Here is a 26,751-nt window from a genome sequence, read left to right on the forward strand (position 1 = left end):
CTCAAGTAACGAATAAGTAATGTAGTCTGTATTACTGCAGCACCTCATATTGTAACACAACACGCAGACGTGTAAAGCCCTCTGGAAGCACGCGCTAAATACTCTCGTGCTCGTCATCGAGAGACTACGTCAACAGCTAGCACTGTTTGGGTCAACGTTGGTGTGAGGTGAAACTTTTTGCCCGTCAAGATTACAGTATATCGGTAAAGAAGTTTACGCCCCAGCTAGCCGCAGAGCTACTGTAGCTTTAAGGAGGTCACCTGATGCAAAGAAAGGAAAACCCGACCGAGGAAGCAGGAAGTTCCTGTACGACGACATCGAGCCCGAGCACGTAAACAGTGCACAAAGAGCAGAAATAAACACAAAGAGGGGGTTTTCAGACGTTGACCGCAATGGCAGGCATTAAAGGTATTTTTTAATTTTGGCTCTGCTGGGTCAGCCGAGAGTTGAGTGTTAAAGTTTTTGAAGTTAAAAGTTTGTAAGCTGAGTTTTCCATACTGGTCAAAACGTTTGCTGTATCATCTCGAAACTCGCGTCTCTGTCGCAGGTCATTAAGATCTGTTGCCAGATAAGTTATTAACCTATTGATTTATGCATTAGAGTTGTTGCTATTATCTAGTGTATCCTAACTCTTAGTTTACCGACAGCTCTGCCACGAGTGCTCCACGCCTACCGTGTATTTGTTTTATATTTTGGCCAAAAACAACTCTGTGATTAATGTAGAGTTATTGGTGTCTCGTTTTAGCACTGGTTGGTTTGTCCTTTAGTGGTGCTATTGGACTGACATTTCTTCTGCTGGGCTGTGCAATAGAAACGTACGGGTAAGTTCTCCTTGTAAACGTATCAGCAGCTATACGTGCAATTTTATGATACTGACTTACATTATTACAGAAATAACTGAGTTTTGGTTGTGGTTTATCAAAGAGCTCCAAACAACATCATTCACTCTGCAGTTACATTGTGTGACTTTTGATTGGAGACAAAAAAAAAGGCCAGATCAATGCAGTCAATGCCTGTATTTATAGCCCTTATAGTCCTCTTGTTGGTCACACTCCAGGAATGCCAGTTTCTGATGTGACTGAAGTTACTACTTCAAAACTGGAAATCACCCTAAGAGCCCCAGAACATTTTTCTGTAACTGGTTTCACAGTTTTAGAACTCCTAATGACGAGTAAACTGAACTTCAGGTGTGCTAAGATGTTCCATTCTTTTGAAGACGAGTGTTTCATGTCCTTTGTAAATATTTTTGACAATTTCATCTGTTTTTGCAGGGTCTACTGGCCGATGTTTGTCCTGATTTTCTACATATTAAGTCCCATCCCGACCTTCATATCCAGACGCCTCAGTGACGACTCTGAATCCAGCAATGCCTGCAGAGAGCTGGCCTATTTCTTAACAACTGGCATTGTGGTATCATCGTTTGGACTACCCATTGTTTTGGCCCGTACCAACACCGTGAGTTCTCTTTACTTATTTAGTTTCGGATCATACTAAATGAGCGTAAATTCATCTGTGCGTACAAGTAGTGCATGTGCAGTGAAAACAAAATTACAGTGGAAATCTAATGGGCCATTTCTGTCGTGCAGATCAAGTGGGGCGCCTGTGGATTGGTGATGACCGGTAACGCCGTCATCTTTCTCACCATCTTAGGCTTTTTTATCGTGTTTGGAGGCGGGGATGACTGGAGCTGGGAGCAGTGGTAAAGTGCCGTTGAAAAGTGGACAGACAGATGGGTGGGTGGGTGGGTAGGTGGATAGTTGAACGAACAGACTGCGGACTGAGGGGCACATGTGTCCTGCACTCAATGGGGGATGAAGCTCTAGTGTAGGCAGCAAAATGTCAAATGAAACCAGTGTGTTGTCATGCTGATTTTTATACTGGGATGGGGATTAGGTTTGGAGATAACTGTGTGCCCTGTAATGTGCCTTACGTCTGGGACCAGGGAGAAATGAATGTCTGTACCCCTCTTATGTGCCATCAATATCCACATTAACACATATATGATTATTTTCTTTGTCTTGCCTTTGTTTCAGTCGCTGAATCACCCTGCTCACTGCAGCTATTATGCCTCAGTTAATCAATATCCTAAAGGGATCCTAAGAATAACTATTGTAATGTATACTGCAAAGCTTATACTGCATTATCTGTCCTCATTGTTTAAGGGAGGAATTATAGCTTGCTTATTATTATGAGCACTCTTTGCTAGTACAGAGCAAGTTATGGGACTCCTAATCAGGTGAATATATATTTGTGTTAAGTATGTTGTTTTGCTTTTGTTTTTGTTTGTGTGTTTTATTCCTCAAGCATTTTATTTTTTGTGTTCTGGTGCAATTGTTTACATTTTCACCAAAGATAATTTCTAGACTGCAATTCTACTGGAGCATATTCACCACTAAGCTATATTTAAAATAAATAAATAAATAAATGTAACACAGTAACACGATCCTTAAAAGCCAGCTGAGGCGTCTGAAAAATGACTCTTTGTACGATCAGTCCAGAAAAAGTAGCCATTAAACTTTATTCTTCTGTACATTACAAAGCAATCCATAATCCTGACAAAATGTTATGGCATAATGAATTCATTTTTTTTTGTTTTTTTACTTGTTGAATGGTAAATACTGTTTGCTATTTTTGTCCTAGTAGGTGCCTTCTCTCGCATACTTCTTCACACACGCCTGCCTTAGACAATGTACCTTTCAAAGGGTCTGGTTGTAATTTGTTTTTCACCATCAATGGCCTGGTGAAATCTTTAACTGTAATTTAACATTTGCATCCTTGCATGTAATGTTCCCATAGTCAGTCAATAACTAATGATGAGCTTTGTTTGATCAGCATGTGTAACGAAACCTGTCACAGAAAGAAATGTTCCCAGAAAATTCCTGATTTCCTAAACATCTGCTACACAGTTGCTTTTCAGAGGGAAATGTTGTATTGTTTGTATGTAACTGACATGTTCAAGTCCATCAACGGGAAGAAAGTGTACGTTCTCTGTTGTGACTGCTATATTCACACTTTAAAGACACTAAGGAGTGCCTAAGAGTTCTGTAAGTTTTTTTATAAGCTCCTGATTGCACTTTTCTAACACTGATTAAAACTCTCTATGTAGTGAAGCAAATGCACGGGCTCTGTCTGTTCACTGATCATGATTTGATGAGAACTTGATTTGACTTCTGTACATCTCACCTCTTTGTCGCTCCTGATGGCTGATGCATCCAATCAGACACCTGTGCACTGTTTATACAGCAGAGCAGCAGTAGTGGTTGTAGCAAACCCCAGAAAGGGCCTCTCATGAGACAAGAAGTGGAAAAGAAGCTGTGTGGGTGAGTGTTTTGGAATTATTTCCTTCTGGTTGGATTTTGACAGAAACACAGGTGTGAACAGCTGCTAAATTTTTAATTATCTGTTTATTTATTTATGTTTGCCACTTCATAGTTTGCGTACAAGCTTATAATCCTCACTGAAAAACATATTTCTACTTTCCCTTTCCGCCATTTCCAAACACACACGCATTAGTAATGAATGCAGACTGGCAACAATGCCAGTTGTGAACAAACCGCATAACAAAGGAGTGATAAAACCCAACATTACCTATTCAGGGTTAAATTGCATGTGACAGAAATCCACCACGCAGCTGCACACCACCTGAGTGGTTTAATTCCATTCTCTGTTCATGTGTGTCGTGATGCACCGAAGCCGCCTCACCAATCTGAAATGAGTGCATTTCCTCCACAAAACAAAAGAACCCGCACTCTGCATATGAATTATTATTATTTATATGTAAAGCATGCTGCCTGCCTCCACTAATTGCCTTTTATATGAGAGTGGGCACAACATGTATAGTTTATAGTCTAACATCTCTACAAACAGGTTTAGCAGCTGTATCATTGCTGCTGCGTAAAAGTCTCTTCTGAAACGCAATAGCAAAGTTGTGTATGTGCAATGTATAATGTCTTCACTGCATGTTTATGCAAACTTTAAGAACTTGAACACTAGATACTGATTATAGTAAATGTAAATCTGGTTTTGGAAGGCATTAACATGATGAATTCAGCCACCTGTGTGAAACAATGCCAGCAAGTTGCACTACTGAGGCACCCTGCAAAGAATTTTTAGAGTCAATTTACGCTAGTGGGCTAGTCTCAGGAATGAAGCAGAGGCCTTAACATGGCTGTAGATATAAAAGAAAATCATTTTGTGAAGAAAAGTTGGGGATTGATTGGTGAGAACTAACAATTTGTTAGAAAGAAGAGCCAAATGCTCCTTCGATTACATCAGTGGGATTAATACCATGTGAATCGTGTCTTCCGACTACAAAGCTGGCACCTTGATGTGATGCAAGTGTGTGCCAAGGGAGAGAGAGTAAGTGCTGAAGTCAAACTACATCTATACTCAACATAATCTCTCTGAAAGTGAGGCATTGAGAAGAAAAGAAAGATGAAAGGAAAGATGAAGATGAAAAAGATGCCCAGGGACACCCATTCATCTTTCTTTCAGGACAGCTGTTGCCTGGCAACAAGCAAGGCATCAAAATCATTCTAAAACACTCCAGAGAATGCCCTTGAACACAACACAATGCAACAGAGTTTTGAGTAACATAACAGCGCAACACGCATACAGTGTTTGTTAATGTGTGATGCTGCAATAAACACTACATGACACTGCCGCTGTGGTGGGTGGCAGTGTCAAAGGCAACACACTGTATAGCTCAGTGCAGATACACAGTCAGCGCAACAGAACCCAGTTAAACAATGCAAGACCAAAAAGAAATGAGTAAAGCATAATTCACTGCAGCAAGAGCTAACACAATGTTAACAACGGTGCAGTAACACTGCTGAAGGTAATTCTAACAAGAACATGCAGATATATATTTAAATACCTACTTTTTCCTGTAGAATAGTGGTTGCCAAAATAAAGAAAAGATTCCCACAAAACAGGAATATTTTTTTCATTACCATCCTTCATTTGGTCTATGGGCCAATGAAACTGATGAGACTGTATTTATATAATAGTTTTAGGATAAGAATTGCCCCAAATGGCACCCAATACTGGAATTGTTGGTAAGATCTTAATCAGTTTACAATCATGAGGTTGCCCTTGGAAAACTTTTTTCCTTTTCACAGGTCTGTAACCCGTCTGTAGGCTACATAGACTGAATATAAAAGATGCACATTAGCATTAGCATGTTATTTATTTAGCATTTTGGCCACCTCCGTATTTATTTTATGTTGTTTGTTTTATGTTGTCACCAGAAGTGTAGTGCTAAATGATCAGCTATCTAGCAGTCTTCGTTAGCATTCATAAACTGTATGAGATTTTCATTCACAAAAAAACTGGAGCACAAACAGATGAATCCACTGAAAATGCTTTAAATGCGAGCAACAGCGCAAACACAGTGAAGAGATCTAGCTCAGTGACTTAAAATAGCAAAGCAAGGTCTAGCAGACAGTTGCTGGCTAGCACTGCCTGTGTGAACACAGTCAAAATGTTCACACCCTTAACTTGAAGCCAAACTCCAAACAAATGAGTTATTAAAAACCCCCAAAACTGTCTCCCTCCCCTCACCCCAAACCAGTCCCAGCAGATAGCTGTCCCTCTCTTAGCCTGGTTTCGTCCTGCTAAAAGGGAGTTTTTCCTTTCCACTGTCCCAAGTGCTTGCTCATAGGGGGTTAGTTTGATTGTTAGGCCATTGTTGTGATTTGGTGCTATAAAAATAAAATTAGAATGGAAACTTCCATAATTTCTATCTAAAGATTTCGTTGCTGAAGTTGGGCATTTTAACCTCGGAATCTACGAAGACTGATTCACTTTCAGAGCAAGTCTCAAGATTGAACTTTCAGTTCTTTGCTCTTCTGCACTGGCTTGTTTTATCTAAGTTGCAGCTTTGCAACTTGAGTCAGTTCCAGCTGGCATGGGCAAGAATAATAGATCATAGACAGGTCCATCACATCACTGCATGTAGATAATTATTTTGTATGTGAAACATATAATTAACCTTTTTGATAAAAATAAAATAAATACAAATAGTGTGGATAACTTTCAGTTTAGCTCAGTATCCCCTTGACCGCTATTTAACAGAAACGATCCGCATATGAGGAAGTTAATGAAAGCCAGAGGGCCAGAGGGACTTGTAGAGCCATTGAACAGTAATCCATATCTTGCGCTGGCAGGAAATCAAATGGACGATGCCGAACAGGCAGCAGTAGTGAGGAGCCACAGAGGGCGTGAGCGCTGTAAAGCCATTGGTAAGGGGAAGGATTTGCGTCGTGGATGTTAAAGCCAATCGATGCGCTCGCGAGGTCGCGAAAGGGATCGAGCGCGAATGGCACAAATGGAACCTAATAAAAGGGGGCGCGTGCTCGGAGCGCAGCACAGGAACAGTGCGTACAGTGTGATGCAGTAGACACGAGCGCGTCGGAAAACGGATAAAGCCTTTTACTGGTAAGAGACCACGTTTAACCGTTTTCTTATAGACAAACTGTCGTTTTCTTTAGCTTCCAGGAAAATAAATAAAGAAAAAAAACTTACCGAGCTTATCATTTGTACACTCAGAGCTTTATGTTGTTTTTCCTCTCTAGCACACAACAATAGCCCACGCGACATTTTTGAAGTTTTGATAAATGTGTGCAGCATCCCTTCAAAAATATGTACAGGAAAGGATAATGGGATTAGTTATTTCAAATATTTGCGAAAAAAATAGTTTCAGGACGTTCAGATGACAGGTTTCCGTAATTTGAGCTGTACCGAGGCTATTCTGGGTGGAACACGATCGGCACTCGGATGTCTTGAGTTGCACTGAAAGGTCTTTTGATTTAGTCATATCACGCAGTTTTCGTGTCTCTGCGCAGACTGTGCTCCTTATCTCTCCGGTGACTTTTCTTTGTGGGCATCTCCCTTCCTGTTGACAGTCGACTTGTTCAGTTTTGTTAGTGTGTGTGTGCGTTACACTAAAAACATTCTTCTTCTGAGGTTAGACGCACTTTACTGAGTCTAACCTAAGAAATCTAAGTTAGTGATTTCTCTCCTAAACAAGCGAGTTTGATTTATGTCGGAGTTTGGGACAATTGTGTGGGTGGCGAGAAAGGGAGTATTTGTGAACTGTAGATGGTGTGATAGAAAACTTGGATAGACCCACATTAACAAAACCTGTCAACCCATTAAGCAGTGAAGTCAGGGTAGGATGAGGTTAGTCAATTATGGACAGCACTAGTTAGGCTCATTATTTTAACTTGCTCGAAAAATGACGACAATATTCTAGTAATTGATGTGTCTAGCTTTAATGAATATAGGTCCACAGTAGTGACATATTTACTGGGAATGGCTCCAACACTTTCAAGTTCATCATCTCCCTTTGAGTTTTTATTGGTGCTGAACTTTGTGAACTTTAATTAAAGCCATCACTGTTTGTCATCTTATGAAAGGTCTTTTACCATCTTTCACAGAGCTAAGTGGGGCACAACAGTAGCCATTGATTGGTACATGAATATTCATCCATAAAACTAAGGCACAACACACAGATGCTAAAATGTCAGCAGGCTGGTGATGTTGTTGGTCCTTTCCTGGTGAAAGGTCCTTTGTGGTGAATGCTGCTGTTAGTAGCGTGGAGAATATAAGTCATTTGCACCATTTTATTAATTTCACAATTGTTAACATTGAGACCGACTTTTGAGAGTTTCTGTTTCTTTTTTGTGGGAGCCTTTTGTTTTGTGCAGGAGTGAATCTAGATACTTGACTTCGTGGATTTGTAACAGTATATTTTTGAATGTATGCCTTTTTTTATTCCAAAGTTTGAACATTAAAAAACCATAGGTTTCATTTTTTCCTCTTCTTAATAATCACTTTTCAGAGCTTTGTGTTGGTTCTGCATCCGACACGAGCTCCCACCCCACACCCCACAGTTGTGACATTTTGCTGGAATGTCACATATTGACGCATGCTACATTTCTGAAACTTAGTTTCATTTCCCTTTAAGCACAGCTCAAAGCATTTATGATGTCCGTTGGGGTCGTGGGGTATGAATTCAGTTGGCCTCTTTGTGATTTTATTCTGAGACAGGGCTGAAAAAGAGGGCACATACATACAGCTTTTTGTTAGGCGGGCTGTCAGACAGATGACTCACTTAGTGGTTGCTTGGTTGGTGGTACTAATGATGATGTTGTTATTGTCCTGCCTTTCTTGTCACTGAACTGTGATGTTTGACTTCCAGCCGGTGTTTGTCATGTTTGGGTGGAAACTCCAGCTGACTGGAAATACAGAAATGCCTGCATGCATGATTGAATGCACAAGCACGGAATATGGTATATGGTTCCCCTAAGAGATATATCATGAATCATTGGTGCTGGTCTACAATCAATCGTATAGTTTCAACTGACCAAAATACTGTGATCAGTCAGCATTTTTCCTTCTCAAAGATTTCACTCTGAAATGTGATCAATCCAGTTATAATCCATACGTTGTTTCTCCTTCAGGTCGAAAATTTGCTGATGTGAATTCCTGCTTGCCCGTTCACCACGGTCTCAAGGAGAACAGCTCCTTCTGTAAGTACACCTTTACAGTCACTGAGAGGAAATATTGTGGCCAGAATCCACTTTATAGGTATTATAGAGTATTATATATTTTTCTATTAGTTTCCATGCAGAGGAATTCTGCAGTATATTGCAGAGCTGCTTGTTGAAATTGCTCGGTATAATTTTATATCAAGTCCATAATCCAGTGCAGTGGGGTTTGTATTAGGTGACATTTTCATAATGCATATGCGGTAGGTATTAATATGATGTGTGAAATTGTTTTTCAAGAAAAAATACATAACTAATCCTCCCCTCAGATTTCCCACTTTTCTTAAATGATTTCTTAAAGTGCCTTAAATTGTGGTTTTAAGATGTTGGCCAGACAAATTGAGCAATTTGAAGGCATCTGCTTTTCAGTATAAGGTTTTAAAATCCATATTTTCAATAATTTTTTAATCAATTTTGTTTTTGTTTACTCAAATATAATATATATATTTTGTTTATGAAATGGTCCAAAATATATAAAAGAAAAATCAGACATCTGTCATGTAAGGTAACACAGGCTCAGTGAATTTAAAGTACATGGACATAGTTGTGTATAGATTCCTGTTAAAGGCCGGATCTGAAGCAAGAAACCCTGAATATACTAACAACAACAAATCAAGGAAATATTGGTTTTTGTTCAGTTAGTTCTTGTTGCAGAACAGATATTGGTATAGGTGCTGGTGGGAAAGAGAAAATGGTTCCCCAAGATAGCGTTGCAAAACTTTTTGTAAAGAATTTGTTCACTTCAACTCAAGGAGTATGTCCCAAGACGGCAGATGATTCATTTCTGGATTTGCGGTTATGTTTGCATGGATGTTGCCAGTGATGATACTCACCAAAGGCCGTATCAGTGAACCATCTCCACCCCCACCTCCAAATCCTGCACACCATGCCAAGCCTTCTGTTACCGCCTTACTCCCCAAATCGGCTGTTATTTTCCACTCTAAAAGCTTCAGCCTGTGTAGTTGGTACACAAAGTTTCCTCTTGTAAATGGGTACTTGATGAAGAGCTGACACCGACAGTACTTTAATAACAATACCTGAGTACATGTTATTAAAGCGACTTGAATATGATGGGGTAATCAGCGTGAGTGTTTTTTCAAAGCTGGCACTCTCTCGTAATTATTGCTGGTTTTGTCAGAAACTCTTAGGAGTGACTCATCCAGAGTCACTGCCATGTGTCCAGTGTCCAATCCCCATCAATTATGTGTAATTTTGTTCTTTTTGTCTAAATCCACAACATCTAAGGCTCATAATGAAATAAACATTTTTTGTCATTTCTTTCAAATGAATATGAATATGAATAAATGAGTCATTTGTGCCAGTCTGTTGCACATGATAAGAACACGAGGGTGATTGTAGGTATCTTATTTAAGGTAGGTATTTTTGCATGAAATATTTATTTATTCGTATTTATGTTTTTAAACCGATCAAGTCTGTAAGACAACAAAGCTGGAAATCGGTCTGCCTCCCCCATTACTGTTATTCACAGTGCCAATATAACAAGCACATGCTGTGAGAGAAGAACAATCTACAAGTACCAACAGGCTCAGAGAGTCTGGCCTACCCATTCTCTCTCTCTGTGTCTCTGGCTTTCTGTGTCTGTACAGTAGGGCAGTGGGTTCCCTGTGGCCTCCACAGTGACGTCATATTTCAGCTGCCACAAATTGGTGTGTTGTTTCTCTCCCTCCTCAACAAACTCCTCTCAGTCTTTGCTTGTCTGAAAAGCTCATTTCTGCTTGAATCTACTTTTGCACTGAATGCAAATGTGTCTTAGTTTATAGCTCACAACTGCAAGCAGTCCAAAATGAGAAATGCTCATTAACATTAGGAAATTCAGTTGTTGATTGAAGCTTAAAAACAGTGTAAAACTATTACTCTTTGAAAGGTTTCTTCCTTCATAACGTATTTGATAAATGTTTATAACACTTATAGTTGTGTTCATTCAGTTGTGTTTCATTCTTAATCAATTGTTTATTGAAGGCACGCCAAAACAGATTTCTAGTTTTATTATGCTGTTGCCAAATATAGGTTACTTGAAAAATATGGCAAAAAAGAAAGAGAAAGGAGTGTTATGCCTAATTAATTTTCTGCTATTAAAGTTAAGTTGGGCAGTGCCCCCCTTAGCCCCTCCTTGGTGGCACCCCTGGTAGAGATAAGCAGCATTTTGCTTGAAAGCTTGCTTAAAAAGTGAGTTATCTAAATAGTACTGTAGTTACAGATAATAGTTACAGATTACTTTCAGCTAATCAGTTCCTTGGTCTAAACATTTTAAGCCTGTGTAGAAAATTGCCTCTGACATATTTCTGATCTGTAACAATGTATATTTCTATGAAATGGTTATTCATATTTGTGGACATAATTATTTCAGTGTGCTCTAACTTTGTAAATATAAGTACACCTGCATGAAGTGCAACAACTGCTTTGTGTGTAGAACAAGCCTACACACACAGTGTGGGACGGATGGATAAAAATAGAAAAATAAGACTGCCTAAAACTTGCTGCAACCGTCTAACAAGTATTTTTCTTGACATGCAGTTCTTAACCTTGTACATTCAGAGGAAATTAACAGACCAACTCTGTGCTGAAGGAGCCTGGCAAATATTGATTGGTATCATATTCAGCGCTGTAGGAATTACATTAATATGGATCTTTCTAAAATAGTGCCTAGAGTGCTTTTGTGAAAGCAGAGGTTCTTCAATCATATATAACATTCTGTGATTGTCTTTTTAATGAAGCCAGGAAGCCTATAAATAGTGTCTATACATTTACTCCAGTTGGCAAGTAGATATTCCAGAAGTTCTGGGAAAAAAAGCAAGTACTTGTCACTAGCTTAGATGGTTTTAATTGAAATTCCATTTGTAATGCATATGTGTCTCTCCTCTTGGGAACGGGTCTAACTTTGGCTTGTCATTTTTCTCAAGCTGTTACATCTACAAAACAGCTTTTTTTTTTTTTTTTTAGCATTATGCACCACAACATGTACTATTTTTCAGGCTTGTGCAAATATAAATAAGTAAGTAAGTAACCTTAAAACTGTGCAAATTAAAGAAATGACTCTGGAGATATTGTCCTCCAGGAGGCCTGATTATTTATTTTTCTTGTCGTCTGTTTGCTCTTTGAAGGTTGTAAATAGCGATTGTGGTAAACCTTCAGCTACATATCTGCCAGAATAGACTCGACAGATAAAGTGTGCAAATGTTTTTGAAATGCAGTGTGCGATCATTGAGCTGTTTCATTTGAATCACCCTACAATTACATATTGATGTCTTTCGGCTTAAATTAAACTGCGGGTGGCTCTGACTTAGTCTTTATTTGGATGAGTTTCAGTTCCCTTTTTTTGCATATTTATCCCATGATTTGAAATGTCAGGAGGAAAAAAACATTATGTCTTTGTTATCTTCCTGAGGCAGTAAAACAAGACCACTCAACCTCTTGCATTTGGTCATATAGATGAGATACAATCTGTGAACAGCCTGCATGTTTAAATTGCTGTTCTTTAGGACTGAATAAAGTGCATTCAGTGGGATTTAGATGGAACTAGAAAAATTTGCATTTCCTGCGAAAATGCAGTGTGGATGCTTTAAAGCTGAAGCTGTCTGCAAAAACTAGCTGAAAAAGCTGAAAAGTTGCAGAAATTGTAAAAACTTTGCAGAAGCAAAGGAACTTTGCTAAAAAGTAATAACTTAGCAGAACTGCAATATCTTAGAGGAAACATAATACTTGGCAGAAATACAATAGCATAGCAGAACTTGGCAGAAATATTGTAACTTACCAGAAACACGATAACTTCTCAAATATACAAGAATTTAGGAGAAATAGTATAAGATAACAGAAAGAATATATTTAGCCAAAAATACTTAAACATTACAGAAACACTATGATTTAGAAAAATAGTACAACATAGCAGAAATACTGTGATTTACCAGAGAAACTGTGATCAAATATGAATATTGTAATTTTAAATTAATACTATGTTTTAGCACAAATACTATAATTTGACAGAAATACTATCATTTGGCAGAAATACTATGTTTCAGCACAAATACTCTGGTTTAGCACAAATATTATAACATAGCAGAAATACAATTATATAGCAGAAATGCTATATTTAGAAAGAGAAATATAATATAGTAGAAATAATATGATTTAGCAGAAATACTGTAATCAGCACATATACTGTAACATGACAGAAATTCCTCCACTTAGTAGTAATACTATAACATAACACAAATGTTATGATTTGGCACAAAAACCATGATTTGGCAAAAATACTATGATTTAGCAGAAATACTCTGATTGAGCAGTACTACTACCAGTACTAAGTACTAAGATGTAGTAAAAGTACTTTGATTTAACAGAAATACAATTATGGAGGAGTAATACTTTAAAATGGGAGAAATATTGATACACACACACATACACAGAGCCTAAAGGGAACAGTATTTGTGCCATGGAGTGTTAACAAGAATGTGAGGTCCATATTAGAAAAGCTGGTAAAATCATAAAAAAGTTTGCAGAATTGTAATAAATGATGAATATGAATTACTGATCTGTGATAGTGTATTAATTTGTAGGGGAAAAAAACATGTTGACCAATGTGGGATTGAGGTCGTGGACCTTTTGGTTAAAGACCCGTGTCATTACCAACTGCGCCACTGGGAAAGAGAGCGGGCGCCTGGAAGACAGGGTCATGAGCAGTCAGAATTAGATCGCGGTGAGAGGCGCGCTGAGTTACAAAACGTCGTGTAACTCAAAAACTAGGTGGACTAGAAACATAATTCTTGTACTGGGTCAATCAGCGGACTTTGGTGTACTTTGACTGCGATTTTTATTGCTCTTTGTACAACCGTTGCTGAGATATGACGAGAGAAGAAACGGCAGACCTCAGATATGATTGGCTGGCTGGGAAGCCGTGCAGGCCCTGATATGTAAATTTCAGGGCTAAGTGTCTCAGTCCTCACAGAGGATTGGCTGCCTGGGGACCTGGCAGTAATATATAGAAATAGTATGATTAAGCAGAAATACTATAAAAAGCAGAAATACTATAATTTTACAGAAATACTATAATTTAGCACAAATACTATATTGTCACGGGGGTGTGGGGAAGGAGGACCCAGGCGCAGTGCTCTGTGTATAAACAGTGCGTTTATTTACAGTGTGTGGAAATAACAACAAATTCCCGTGCTTTCCCCAGACTCCCGTGTTATGTCTTCTCCCACTGTTTGTGCTCTCCGCTCCCGTGTCTCAGCACTCCCCGTGCTGGCTGCTGTCTGGCACTCCACCCCTCTCCTCTGGACACAATAGAAGCAGCCGTCAGGACACATACAATCGCGGGCATATACACACACACTAACCAAGCACAACTGGATGACTGACGTGGAGTCTCACGCAATGATCCCGCGTCGGTGGGAGCTCCAAGACTCTCTTAAGTAGCCAGAACCAAAACAAGCAAAAACAACAAACAACAAACCCTCCCAGGTCACAGTCCCAAAGTCAGACCGCGCATCCCGCAGCGGCGCATCCCGCTCGCCGATCTCCCCCGGCTGCGGCGCGGGCTCCTCCCGCTCGCCGAGGTCCCCCGGCTGCGGCGCGGGCTCCACTCGCTCGCCGAGCTCCGGCGCGGGCTCCACCTGCTCGCCGAGCTCCGGCGCGGGCTCCACCTGCTCGCCGAGCAGCGGCGCTGGCTTCTCCTGCTCGCCGAGCAGCGGCGCGGGCTCCTTTGGCAGCGGCGCTGGCTTCTCCTGCTCGCCGGGCAGCGGCGCTGGCTCCACCGGCTCGCTGAGCTCCTCCGGCAGCAGCGCTGGCTCCACCGGCTCGCTGAGCTCCTCCGGCAGCGGCGCTGGCTCCACCGGCTCGCCGAGCAACTGCTCGGGCATGCGAGCTCCACTGGCTCGCCGAGCTTCTGCTCGGGCAGTGCGAGCTCCACCGGCTCGCCGAGCTCCTGCTCGGGCAGTGCGAGCTCCTCCTGCTCGCCGAGCTCCTGCTCGGGCAGTGCGAGCTCCTCCGGCTCGCCAAGCTCCTGCTCGGGCAGGGCAGGTCCGGGTGGCGACGTAGCAGCCGGTGAAGAAGATGGCAGAAGGGTGACTGCAGGCGGTGAGATGACGGCGGTGCCACAGCTGCAGATGTTGAAGCAGCGAGTGGTGTGGAGACCTCTGACCGAGGTGATGTTACCTGCGCTGTCGGCTCGTCCACTGCAGACACAAAACCAGATGGGGAGGGAAATGGAAAATTGTCTGTACTACTCACCACAGCCGACTCTTGAGAAGTTCGTGGATTAGGCTGCGGTGAGGAAAGCCGGTGGAGCGAACGTCGTTTCCGTGTAGACGTCGGGGCCGGCATCTCAGGCTGTGAATCCACCAGCGGTCCGGGCCGGTGAGCAGCCTGAGGAGGAGAGTGGAGGTGGAGGGTGGAAAGCAGGAAGTCCAGGACAACTGGATTGAGGGAGTCCACCAGCCAGGGGAATTTAACAAGTGTCTCCACATATGTACAAGCATAGAGCAAACGGGGAAGCAACACCAAAAATATATAGTAATACATATAACTAGTCCATAACTGCTCAGGGATCCTGGGTTGCTCAGACCCAGAACCCTGACATATATTAAGCACAAATCCTATAAAAAGCAGAAATACTATAATTTAGCAGAAATACTATATTAAGCACAAATCCTATATTAAGCACAATTCGTATAAAAAGCAGAAATACTATAAAAAGCAGAAATACTATAATTTAGCAGAAACACTATAAAAAGCAGAAATAGTATAATGTAGCAGAAATACTATAATTTAGCAGAAATACTATATTAAGCACAAATCCTATATTAAGCACAATTCGTATAAAAAGCAGAAATACTATAAAAAGCAGAAATACTATAATTTAGCAGAAACACTATAAAAAGCAGAAATAGTATAATGTAGCAGAAATACTATAATTTAGCAGAAATACTATATTAACCAGAAATACTATAAAAAGCAGAAATACCTTAAAAAGCAGAAATACTATAATTTAGCAGAAATACTATATTAAGCACAAATCCTATATTAAGCACAATTCGTATAAAAAGCAGAAATACTATAAAAAGCAGAAATACTATAATTTAGCAGAAACACTATAAAAAGCAGAAATAGTATAATGTAGCAGAAATACTATAATTAAGCAGAAATACTATATTAAGCACAAATACTATAAAAAGCAGAACTACTATATTAAGCACAAATCCTATAAAAAGCAGAAATACTATCATTTAGCAGAAATACTATAAAAAGCAGAAATACTATCATTTAGAAATACTATAACACACACAGAAAGAGAGAGAAGCCAGTTTTTAGGTCAGTCAAGCAGCCTGGGAGCTGCTAAATTTGAATCCACCAATCAGAGAGGCTGTGTACTTTTTTCCCGCCAAAACAGGTGCAGCCGTTTTTACACACGCAGCAGAGAGGCAGGATTTTTGCAGTCTATTTCTCATAGTGAGGACTAAACTCAAACAAATGACCATAATTTCCTAACCGTAGGGGCTAGAACGATCATTCTTACACCGTTTTGTTCAGCAGAGATGGGGGAATCTTCAAGTGTTGACAATTTATCATTAAAATATGAATTATTAAAGATATTTGACTTCTAATGCACCATAACTGAGTAGAGGCGAAGCAAAAACTGCCTTGACTTGCCCTCAAACAACGCTTTCTAACTCTAAATCTATTTGGAGTATCGATATCATTCTTTCACCGTAAGAGACAGCAGGCTTTGGTGAACAACCATGGAAATTTTCAGGTCTTTGTGGAAATCTATCAAAAAGATATGACGAGAGAAAAAAGTGGCTCATTTCCAGAGTTTGAAATCTGAAGAAATCTGAGCGAAGGACAAATTTCCTACCCTCAAACAAGTCTAACTCATCTCAGAACGGTAATAGGTGAGAAAATAATTCTTGAATTGTGAGCGTCAGGAGTGTCTGAAGATATACTGGGACAAGCCTCATGTCTTAACGTCGCTTCGTTAGGGAGATATGACGATTCGAATATGCCTCTCATTACAGAAATCAAGCGGTGATTTTGAACAAACTCTCCATTGACTTTCTATGGAGAGTTTTCAGACTTTGTGTTGGTCTGAGGAGATTTGCCAAAATTCTATAAATCCCACAACAATGATAATGACATTTTCTGAAAGCCAGCAAAAATACCTATGTTTTGATGTATAATTTGTGGAAGTTGAGTGAAAATTGAGCAAGTAGCAAGAAGTTGTTCGGACATGAAGAGAAGACTGCGAAACCTTCAGTGCCTCACTTAGAACCAACTGCATAGCAACCATAACAACCCATGTATTTTGTGAAAAATCACAATTTTGCAACTCAAAACTTTAAGAGGGATAAAAATAAAATGGTAAAAGATTTGAAAAAGCTGATTTATAGCTGAATAGCCCAATAATTTGAGAACATTTTAAAGTTTGAATGGTTGTTCTAAGTGAAAATATGAGGAAGTAGTTAAGTTTCAAAAACAAGCAAATTTTAGCAGAATTGCGGAAGTTTCCCATTCATTTCAATGGGACAAATTAAAGGAAAAAAGCTTAATATTTTAAAAAGTATAATAGCAAAAAATACCAAAAGATATAGCCATCATTAGCAGAAATAGCAGAATAGTTTAAAATTTGAATGGTGAAAATAGCACAAAAATTGTGGAAGTAGTTCAACGGCGAAAAACGTACGGAAACGGAAGAATAATAATAAAGATTAAAGAGAAACAGGAAAACAATAGTGTGGATGCCTTAAAGCATCCACACAATAAACGTGGGTGGACATAACAGTCAAATGGAACCTAATGTCGACAGCTGTCTTGTCCTGTGACCAGTGCTAGCTTCTCCATTTGGCATTCACACATCAATTTAATTCAACACAGAATAATTCAATGCTAGGTCAATGAAGTCAGTTTGCCAAACAAATACATGTCATATAAGCAAATCTTTGCGTGTTAGTAAATGATAAATGTAAAGTTATTCCTTCAGGGTTGTGACACATGGATGGCTTCAAAAGCCCCCCTTGTTGGACTTCAGAGTAACTGAATGTAATATTAACACAGTTACACGCATGATTTCTTTACCCCTCTTTGTTTTACCACCACAAAAGGTACCTTTGTGTGGGTGACCAGCTATTCTCAATTAATGACTCACCCTTCACAGCTCTCCATTGTTCATGGGTGCAGTGTGACATAGATTAACTCGTCAGATGGCTGAATTTTGTCACTTCTCGTTTTCGGCCATGCAGACCTCTGATTGCAGACGCTAGTTTTTGTTAATATTGTGAACTTCCCATTTACTGTGCATGCTCTTACAGCATTATGGTATTTCCCTGCTTCTCCAATTCAATGCTTTTATTTATGGACTGTGACAGGAAATGATAGAACCGATGGAAACCCCACGCAAAATATAGTATCACTAACTACAATTTTAATAATCTAAATTGTGCAGTTTATCATGTATCTCAAAATCATGTATCATCACACCTTGTAGGGAATGTAAATTATGTTTTGTAGGCAGTGTACTGTTATGCTGTCTTACATATATCTCGATTTGCCCCCTAATGGAGTTTATCTGATTAGGAAAATTTACACTTATAATGTACTTTAAAGCTTTTTAGGCAGCTTTGCTTTGTGCAGTGACTGATTACGGTAAAGCCAAGGCTGTCCATGACCCTCGCATTGCTCTCAAGTTGTAGATTAAGCAAAGATTTTTTGTTATTTTTTCCCCTTAATGCAATGATAATATCCATATAGCACAATGTTCTCTGATGTGCTCTTCAAATCCATGCCAAATTCCTACAATCACTATCTTGAGTGCTGCCTCATGTCCATGCATTCTGGTACCCGCATCACATCAACAATCAGTTATTTGTAGAGGCAGAGATCAACCCCTGGGGGTGATCTTTTGCTGAGGCTGTGAGAATGGGAGGTCAGTGGAAGCTTTTTTTTTCTTTTTTTCTCTCTCTAGTAAGTGGAGGCTGTGTAATCTAGTGTCTTAAGTCCACTGATGTTTTGATTGAGAGTTCTTTCATGCTCAAATGCTCAAGCCTTAAAGGGCTTTCCCTTCCTTAGATGCATTGACAGAGCCCTGAAATTTTTATTAAGACAAATGACAAAGTAAGATTATGACAAACATTTTTTTAACAGTAGTACATGGCTCCTTGTTGACAGTGAGCCTCAGTTGTCAATCTACTGATCTCCTTAAAATATTGTCTGAAATATGATGAACTAAAACGGAAACTAAACCAAACTTTGACAAAACACCATAATAAAAAGCAAATTATAACTTTGCTGTTTTACCTCAGTAAAAGTTGGAACAGTTGGAAATGCCACAGCTTTCAAATTGTAGCCTCAGAGGCATAGCAACAAATAATTAAACAGTGTATGCTACCTAAATTCACAATAAGTGGTCTCATAGAGACTGCGAACTCCCATGACTCCTTGTTTAAAAAATGTATTACATCTGTACACTTACACTAAATTGGGACTTTTGGGCATGTTGTACACTGAGCAAATGCTTCTCGGCATCTCTGATGAAGCAAGGACACAGTCATCTTTTCCTTTGATTAATTGTGCTAATAGTGTTAAATCTTTAAAACTATTGTAGGATTACATCTATCATTGCTGGGCTTATATGGCATGATTCTGCATAACCTTTCACCATCTGTCTGCAGTCCTTTTTCACTACAATAGTCCTTGGCTTTCAGGTCAGGTCAGGCTGATAATCTGTAACATGAAATTTGTGCGAGGGCATGGGAATATATACCTTTAAGAATACTCTTACAGTGTTTTCTTCCTGGTGTAGGTGTCACTTTTGAAGTAAATAATTGGCAAATCTGTAGCTTGTTGTAAATGATACGTTTATTAATAATAAAGAAAGAACATTCCAATCACATAACTCGTGTGAAATTTGTGAAATTTTAATAATTGGGGCAATTATAGGTTAGCACTTACTTTAACAGAAAAAAACAACTTTGCCTTTGATAATGTTTTTTCCATTAAACATTATAAATGCTAGTGAAGTCTCAGCCTTAGTCATGTTTAAAAATATTTTATTGGGTAGTTGTTAGAAAATAGTTCAGTGAAATTTATCACACATCCCAAAATTGTGACTCAAAGCCAATAACACTAAGAACTCCTTAGACTAATATTATTGCTTTCCCTTGCATTAGTACAACAGATTAAGATTTTTTTATTCAAGTGGACTGAAAATGTTCAAATATGTCTTAAGTTTGAGGAAACGATTCTGTCAATTTAAATTATATAAAAATGATTGACTCTTAGAGTCTTAAAAAGAAATGTCATTTTCAGTGTGTAGTTTTTCCCATGTTGTGGGCATTTCTTTCCCCACACAAGGATAGATGAGCATGTTGCTCCTGTCAGAAAAATTGCAGCTGCATACGTTACCTAAACCAAGTACTGTAGTGTTTTCAGGATTTCTGTATCAAAGGTTATCATAAATATATCAGTTTGGTGGCTGATTCATCTTTGTACCTTTCCATTTCTATTATTATTTTTAATGTAATTGTTTACAGTTGTGCAAAAAAGTAAATCATATGAAACTTTTACAACATATTTGCACACTGTTTGAAACTGTGCCACGGTTAAAATGGATATTTTATTAGTTAATGCTAAAATTAAAATACATGAAAGAAATATCTAAAGAAAAGCACACTTCAGAAGAAAAGGTTGTGGATATCCAAGGAGTCTTGCTGAGGATTTAAAAAGCTCTCACAATTGTTTGAATTAATTGTTCAACTTTTCAGAAAATGATCTACAAGTGGCGTAGTTTTTAAACAACTGTCAGTTTGTAGTAAAAAAGCAAAACACTTTATATGGAACAGTCACTTTTTCCATTGGGAGGGCAGTTTGAAGTCACTTTCACACCACACATACACTAGGTGATTGTTTTGAACATCTGTTAGCAAGGACACAGTGCCTGCCAAATTCAGGTTAATGAGGGTGCCACACTGTGGGGATCAATCATGACATGGAAAACATTGATTTATGTCTGTCACGTTGATTAGTCAGTCATTCCTGCCTTGTGGTGATTTTCCACCAGCTGCGGTTGTTCTATAATTGATGAGGGCGCAGTCACTACATTCAGAGAAGCTGGCAGAAACTGGAACTGGGTTAAAAGCAAGCAGTCAAAGTGATACTCACTACAAAGCCAAATGAGTGGAACTTGACCTAGGGCAGCTCTGTAGACCAAGTCGGGTGCCACTCATTTGCTAACAGGAATGCATGTCCTTTATCAGGCAACTAGGGAATTTAATCTAATGGGTATAAAAGTGTATATTGTTCGTTGTTGAGGTCAGAATGTTCGGACCTCCATAGATGCTGGCATACAATCACACCATCATCATGCCTTTGCGACACCACCATCATTTTCAAAATCCTTTATTCTGCTTTTAGTTAGATGAAAGTTAGATGAGGTAGTGTCAAGTGGCAAGGTACAAATTATTGGTATGATGTGGGAAATGAATGGCTTAATCAGTGCCTTCACCCAACAAACTGGGGTTCAAATCCTGTGTGTTGATTTGGAAAATATACCGTTTCACTATATTAGCTTGTGTGTGAAAGACTTTCCGACAAAGAGTCCTGGACTCTGCAGTGAGCAGCATCTCACTAAAAAGCCTTCAGGCACAACTGCATGTATCACACCCTAACTAATGAGTAATTCTTAGCATACTATAAAAAACAAACCGTGGTTCTTTTTTTTAACAAACCCTTTTTTTACAGTAGTGCTTGTTTAAACACTTAATATTTAAGAGGCTTGAGGGAAAAAGACTAAGAGGGGCACATGATACAGAATATGTGATCAGCAAGCGATCAGAGCAAAGACATGATCACATTCTGTGTCCATCCATCCAATAGTTGTCAAAGATATTTCACTTACAGTAAGGAATGTCACTTTCATTATGACTATTCGAAAAAAGGCCCTAGGCTTTCTTTCTCGAGACCAAGAATGTCTGTAGAAAATTTGATGGCAACAAATAAATGTATTTCATTCTGATCCACAATGACTAACTAAGGCTAACATAATGGCATTGCCCCTCTAAGCCACACTGCTGGCATAGATAGAATGCTTGTAAAAGTGATTATTGTTGCTTTAGCATTAACACTGAAAGTATGCTAAGCTTTCCAGTTGTGTCTTACACTTTTCTGAAGGGTTTTTACGGCCTTTAAGTTATATTACCTTTTATATGCTTTTTATCCAAATGATGGAATTGGTAAATCACTGATTTTTAAATGCTTAGAGAAAAGCAATGTATCACAGCTCATGCAGTGTTGTTTCTTTGTATCAAATTATTCACTGCATGTACACCATATAGCCGGTCAAAACTGTTCAGGTCTGATGCAAGGCTAAAGCAAGTCTGACATCAAATGCAGACAGATTTACTATGATTGAGGCAGAATAACTTTTGGAATTTGCTACTTTAACATTGTTTCCCACACCCTCCCTGCTTCCCGTGTGCAGGCGTATCGGTGAAGCTGCCCACAGCACAGGACGCAGGAAAGAACTGAATTTTTGGAGGATCTGACACAGAGACGGAGAGTCTGGCTGCGCATCCCTCAGGATGAAGAAAAGTAGGAGTGCGCATGGAGTAACACCAGGTGATGTAAGTGCTGATTTTTTTCCCACCAACCATCTGCTAAATCATGAGTCCGTCCATGCATTCATTAGCCTGCAATATGTAATTTCCTTTTATCTGAAATTCTGTGCCTCACCTTTAAGGTTTCTGGTTCCGTATTTGTGCACTTTCCATATATTTTGTAATATTTGTCTTCCTTGTGTTTCCTTCTGAATAAAGGTAGATTGAGCTCTAGCAGGAAAACACACTGCAGTATGTCTGTGTGGCGGTCAGTGACTCACAAACAGATGACTGTACTGTACACAACAGACCGCTATCTGGCAGAATACACTGCAGAGAGGGAGATGGTGTGTGTGTTTGTGCATGTGTTCATGATTTGTGTGTGTACGAGAAAGTGAAGAAGATGGAGATTGAGAGTTGAGGAGTGACTTTAGAAGCAAGAGGCAGAGCGAGCCGAGGATGAACGTGTTAAAGTACAGCTCACGCTAGGAAACATTCAGGGCATAGACTGAATGGAAACATGGATAAGAGGAGGAAGGACAAGGATCTGACAGAGAGGCCCATCTGCTTCTCCTCTGTGTCAGTGGTGTTTATGACTGGGCAGGCCAGTTCATTTACACTGACACTGTCCAACACGAGCACAGAGGCCAAGTAAAATTCTGGATGATGAAAGTTTTCCTGCTGTGACTGGCCTTTATCACCCTCTATCCCCTTTAGAATTTATTACGCTATGCAAAAATGTATTTCTTATTTCAATTTATTGCCTGCCTAATGCAAAGCATTTTTGTGCTGTGTTTGCTTCTTAGCTGAAGGAAACATCCAGTGTAATGTAACATGATGGTTAATCATGACAAGATATATAACATTTTTTACTTTTTTTGTATTTTTACTGTAATGCAAACATTTGTTTTGGTAATGGTGGTCACATTTTTGATAGCTTCATAATAGAGCTCTCTTGTCTGAACCTTATGATGTCGGACGTTTCTTTCCCTTGTTACAGTTTGTTAGGGCAAATATCTAATCAGCCAATTACGTGACAGTAACTCAATACATTCGGTGCATGGTGAAGGCATCCCACTGAAGCTCTGAATGGAAAAGAAAGTTGATTTCAGTATCATACGTACCAGTATTGTAATGTGTTGTCCAGCACCTCTTTGAAGCAAAGCAACTTTGTCAAAAGGGGTTCCAAACTGATACTAGTGAGGTGTACCTAATAAACTGGCTGCTCAGTGGATGTACTACATAGTATGTTGGTGTGCCTTAAATATTTTTTATTATAGCTGTGCACTGCAGTGTTTCCCACTATGTGAGAATTTGGCTGTGGCAGTGGGCTGCTGTAGTGTTCCCTAAATGACTCACATGTTGGCATTTGGTAGTTATGAAAGTGTAACAGAGATTACTTTATTCAAAGAGATTTGTTGATTTCTTTTTATCCACCATATGTGTGTGTTAATTTTGTTCATAACCAAGCTTGAGGTTTTTGTTTGCTTCACAGAGACTATTAATAGCTCATTAAGCATGAATTCGCTATGCGACAGTGTTTGATGTGTCCTACCTTTCTTTTAGATTCTGTAGCACTTACATAATTCAAGCAAGAGTCATTTTTCCCATCTTTGCTGAAAGGTTTAATAATTCAGTCACTACATAAAGCCATGCTGTTGGAGCTTCACTCCTAAAGCCGTCTCATTTATGATCGCCTTTCTCAAAAAGGCTTTTTGGAAGTGCCCCACAAAACACTGGAGCTGTTTCAGCTCTGCAGCCAAGAAAGGCCTTTCATCTTCCTGGAGAAAACACCCACTCCACCTCTGTTTGACTCTGTGCAGCTACACTACCTCCGTCTGAGATCCGTTGTTTTCCCTTTCATCTTAGTTCCTTTCCTTTTATGACCATGTTCTGACACACATTACAAATCCAGGTTTACTAATGTTTCGACCCCTGGCTTATACTTTATATACAAGGTGAATTGGCCTTATACTTTCTTCCTGATGTCATGGGCAAGTGATCAGTGGAGAAATAGAATTACATAGCGAGACAACAGTTGGAATCAATAAACAAATAATAAATAATTTACCCAATAACACTGACATATTGACAGGAGACTATTTAGTTCTCTGCTTCACAAGTGGTTTAGTAAATGGAAACAGACTTCAATTGGTTTTCTGGACAGTTTATGTTTTGCCAGATTTAATTTTCACCCATTTTCCTGGGAGAGGAAGAATATATCTTTAAAAAGACAGGAGCAATATGTCAGGCAAATTGCACAGAACGAGCCGGGGAGTGAAGAGCAGTGGGTTTACTGACAATCAGAAAGGACAGCACACTCCCTTCTCTGCATTGGTTTCTTCAACTATCTCGCGTCTTTTCCTTCCCTGTTCCCGTCTTTTTTGCAGTTATCTCTCATTTATGTCTTGCAGGGTACTTTCCTGCTATTACTTGTCAGTCACATTGATTGGAAAGAGGAAATGGGATGACATAATCTTTCTCTCATTTCTCCCATTAGACAGACACCTGGCTGTGTACACTGTCAGTTAAATAATATCTATATGTTGTCCAAACATCTATCCGTTTGAACACCCAGTTGAGTTTACCATGTGCTTTACCAGTGAAGAATCACTGCTGTAACTGGATAACCGTATTACCTGGAATGTTTTTCTCAGTGGTCATTTCGAGATTGACAGAGAAGATTTGTCAAGTTTTTCATGGGCGCCATCTACATATTGAACTCTGCTGCTCCACCCACAAATGCATTTTCCTTACAAATGTGGGACATTTTAGGGGAAATGAACAGGATTTCCAACGGTATCAGATTCGTTGAAATAATTGATTAAACACAATTTTCCTTACTTTTTGAAATATTGCTGTTATCGAGTTAGCATATTAATGTTATTGTATTACTTTTTATTAATCCAAATATTGAAAGCATAATTATGTTTTTGAAAGTTACCATATAATTATTCCTCACTGTGGTCATCAAATGTGCTTCCCAATTTTGATCCTGTGTTTTTGGCTCTTTATTATACTGTGACTTAAATGTGATACTATACAAAGATTAAACTCCCAGTGTTACCATGCAATTAATAAGATATCATGTAAAGAATCTTCATTAATGCCATTAGTAACAGTTGTGTTTGCCTACAGTTTCATACATGGCCTTAACCAACTATAACATCACTAAAGTCTGGGTCTACATTTAATTTAATTTAATTTAATTTAATTTAATTTAATTTAATTTAATTTAATTTAATTTAATTTTTTTCATTTTATTTTATTTTATTTTTTCAAAATGAGAGGTGAATCAGTGTGTAATGATATTTGATTGTTTTAGCCATGAGTAGTGAATCAGAAGCATAATAGAGCCACAGCAATCGAGTAAGTAACTTTTACTTTGTGCTGTTTTAATTTCAAAGGAATAATTATGTATTTTGTTATTTTTATTTCAGCATCCGTCTTCTATATTTCAGAATGGGGAAGTGTACAGAATAAATTCATTACAGTTTCTGGTTTTCATTATATTGCAACTCTAGGACTCTTGGTTTCTGCAGAAGTGTAGCCTTTTCTTTGGGTCATTGGATCAGAAGTGCTGTAATTTAAATGTGATACATTAAAACAAACAGTTCTGGCCCTCACTACTTTTTAAACCCCAGTTTCATTTCTAAATGGTGTCTGTGAAATAGGTTTATTTGAATGAATCATTGCATGGTTTGTCCACTAGAGAGCACTAAGTTTATTTTTCAAGTTGTTCCATGTGTTCACAACTCTCTTAAAAAATCTATACTAGGACTGTTGTGTCTATGAAGTGTTTACATTAGAAAATACACTGCAGGACAACATAAGAGTATTTGCCTCAGATATCAGATACTGACTGGGTTAAAGAGCCTTGTTGTTGTTAAACAGTGGTAAGCTTTCCGTCTGGATCAAAGGGAGGTTAGACTGTAGCTTCGCGCTCTTTCCTTTTCCTTTTCACACTAGCTGTCAGCTTCTGTATTTCTCACTCTTCTTGTCTGTCTAGCCTCCTGTGGCCACATTGACATAAAAAACCAAATCATTTCTCGATAGCCTCAGACCCATTCTAGGAACTCTTCAGTCCCCGTCCTTTCCCCCTCTCATTGTTATTGTGCGTCATATGCTGCTTGTCTGCATGAAATCTTTGAAATCTTCTTTGTTTAATTTCTTCTTGCATACTGTGAACATAAATTGTTTGATATATACAGAATGAGCTCTGGCAGCGCATTTCTGTTTCCTCAGTACACCGACTTGTTTACAACCCATCATTTCAATGAATCACTCTGTGATCCATACAGGAACCTTCATGCTAAAGAAGGCGCACTAAACATACAATATTTACACTCTGCACAGCTTCATCGACATATCAGCTGGCACTTTTTATTTATTATTATTTATTTATTTTTGCATTTCCAACCATAGCTGGAAGCTTTAGGTTTTGCAGTTGACCAAAAAAACCTAAGGCTTGAATTCACATGAATTAAGTGCAAATGTTTGTTGGCTGAAGAATGATGCGATTATAATTTAGCGGTCAGAGGTCACAAAATATATTTTTGGCTACAACTCACACTACATGTGCAAATTTTGACAAAAGT

The 26,751-nt window shown here is 38.9% G+C and overlaps 2 protein-coding genes across 2 annotated transcripts in view; both read left to right on the plus strand.

The window, feature by feature from the left end:
- Positions 1 to 157: 157 nt before the first annotated feature.
- Positions 158 to 3,115, plus strand: LOC146498135 (leptin receptor gene-related protein). The gene is made up of 4 exons (XM_085141687.1): positions 158 to 408; positions 746 to 821; positions 1,272 to 1,455; positions 1,587 to 3,115. Exons 1-4 carry the CDS (start codon positions 393 to 395, stop codon positions 1,701 to 1,703), a joined length of 393 nt encoding a protein of 130 aa, XP_084997813.1. The 5' UTR covers positions 158 to 392; the 3' UTR covers positions 1,704 to 3,115.
- Positions 3,116 to 6,303: 3,188 nt separating this feature from the next.
- Positions 6,304 to 26,751, plus strand: part of LOC146498136 (3',5'-cyclic-AMP phosphodiesterase 4B-like) — a 56,445-nt gene continuing 35,997 nt past the window's right edge. Inside the window, exons 1-3 of the mRNA XM_085141674.1 lie at positions 6,304 to 6,438; positions 8,466 to 8,534; positions 22,039 to 22,180. Coding sequence (XP_084997800.1) covers positions 22,139 to 22,180 — 42 coding nt within the window. The 5' untranslated portion in view covers positions 6,304 to 6,438; positions 8,466 to 8,534; positions 22,039 to 22,138. The remainder of the gene's footprint in view (positions 6,439 to 8,465; positions 8,535 to 22,038; positions 22,181 to 26,751) is intronic.

This window comes from Neolamprologus multifasciatus, chromosome 18 (assembly GCF_963576455.1).
Source record: "Neolamprologus multifasciatus chromosome 18, fNeoMul1.2, whole genome shotgun sequence".
Lineage (NCBI taxonomy): Eukaryota > Metazoa > Chordata > Actinopteri > Cichliformes > Cichlidae > Neolamprologus > Neolamprologus multifasciatus.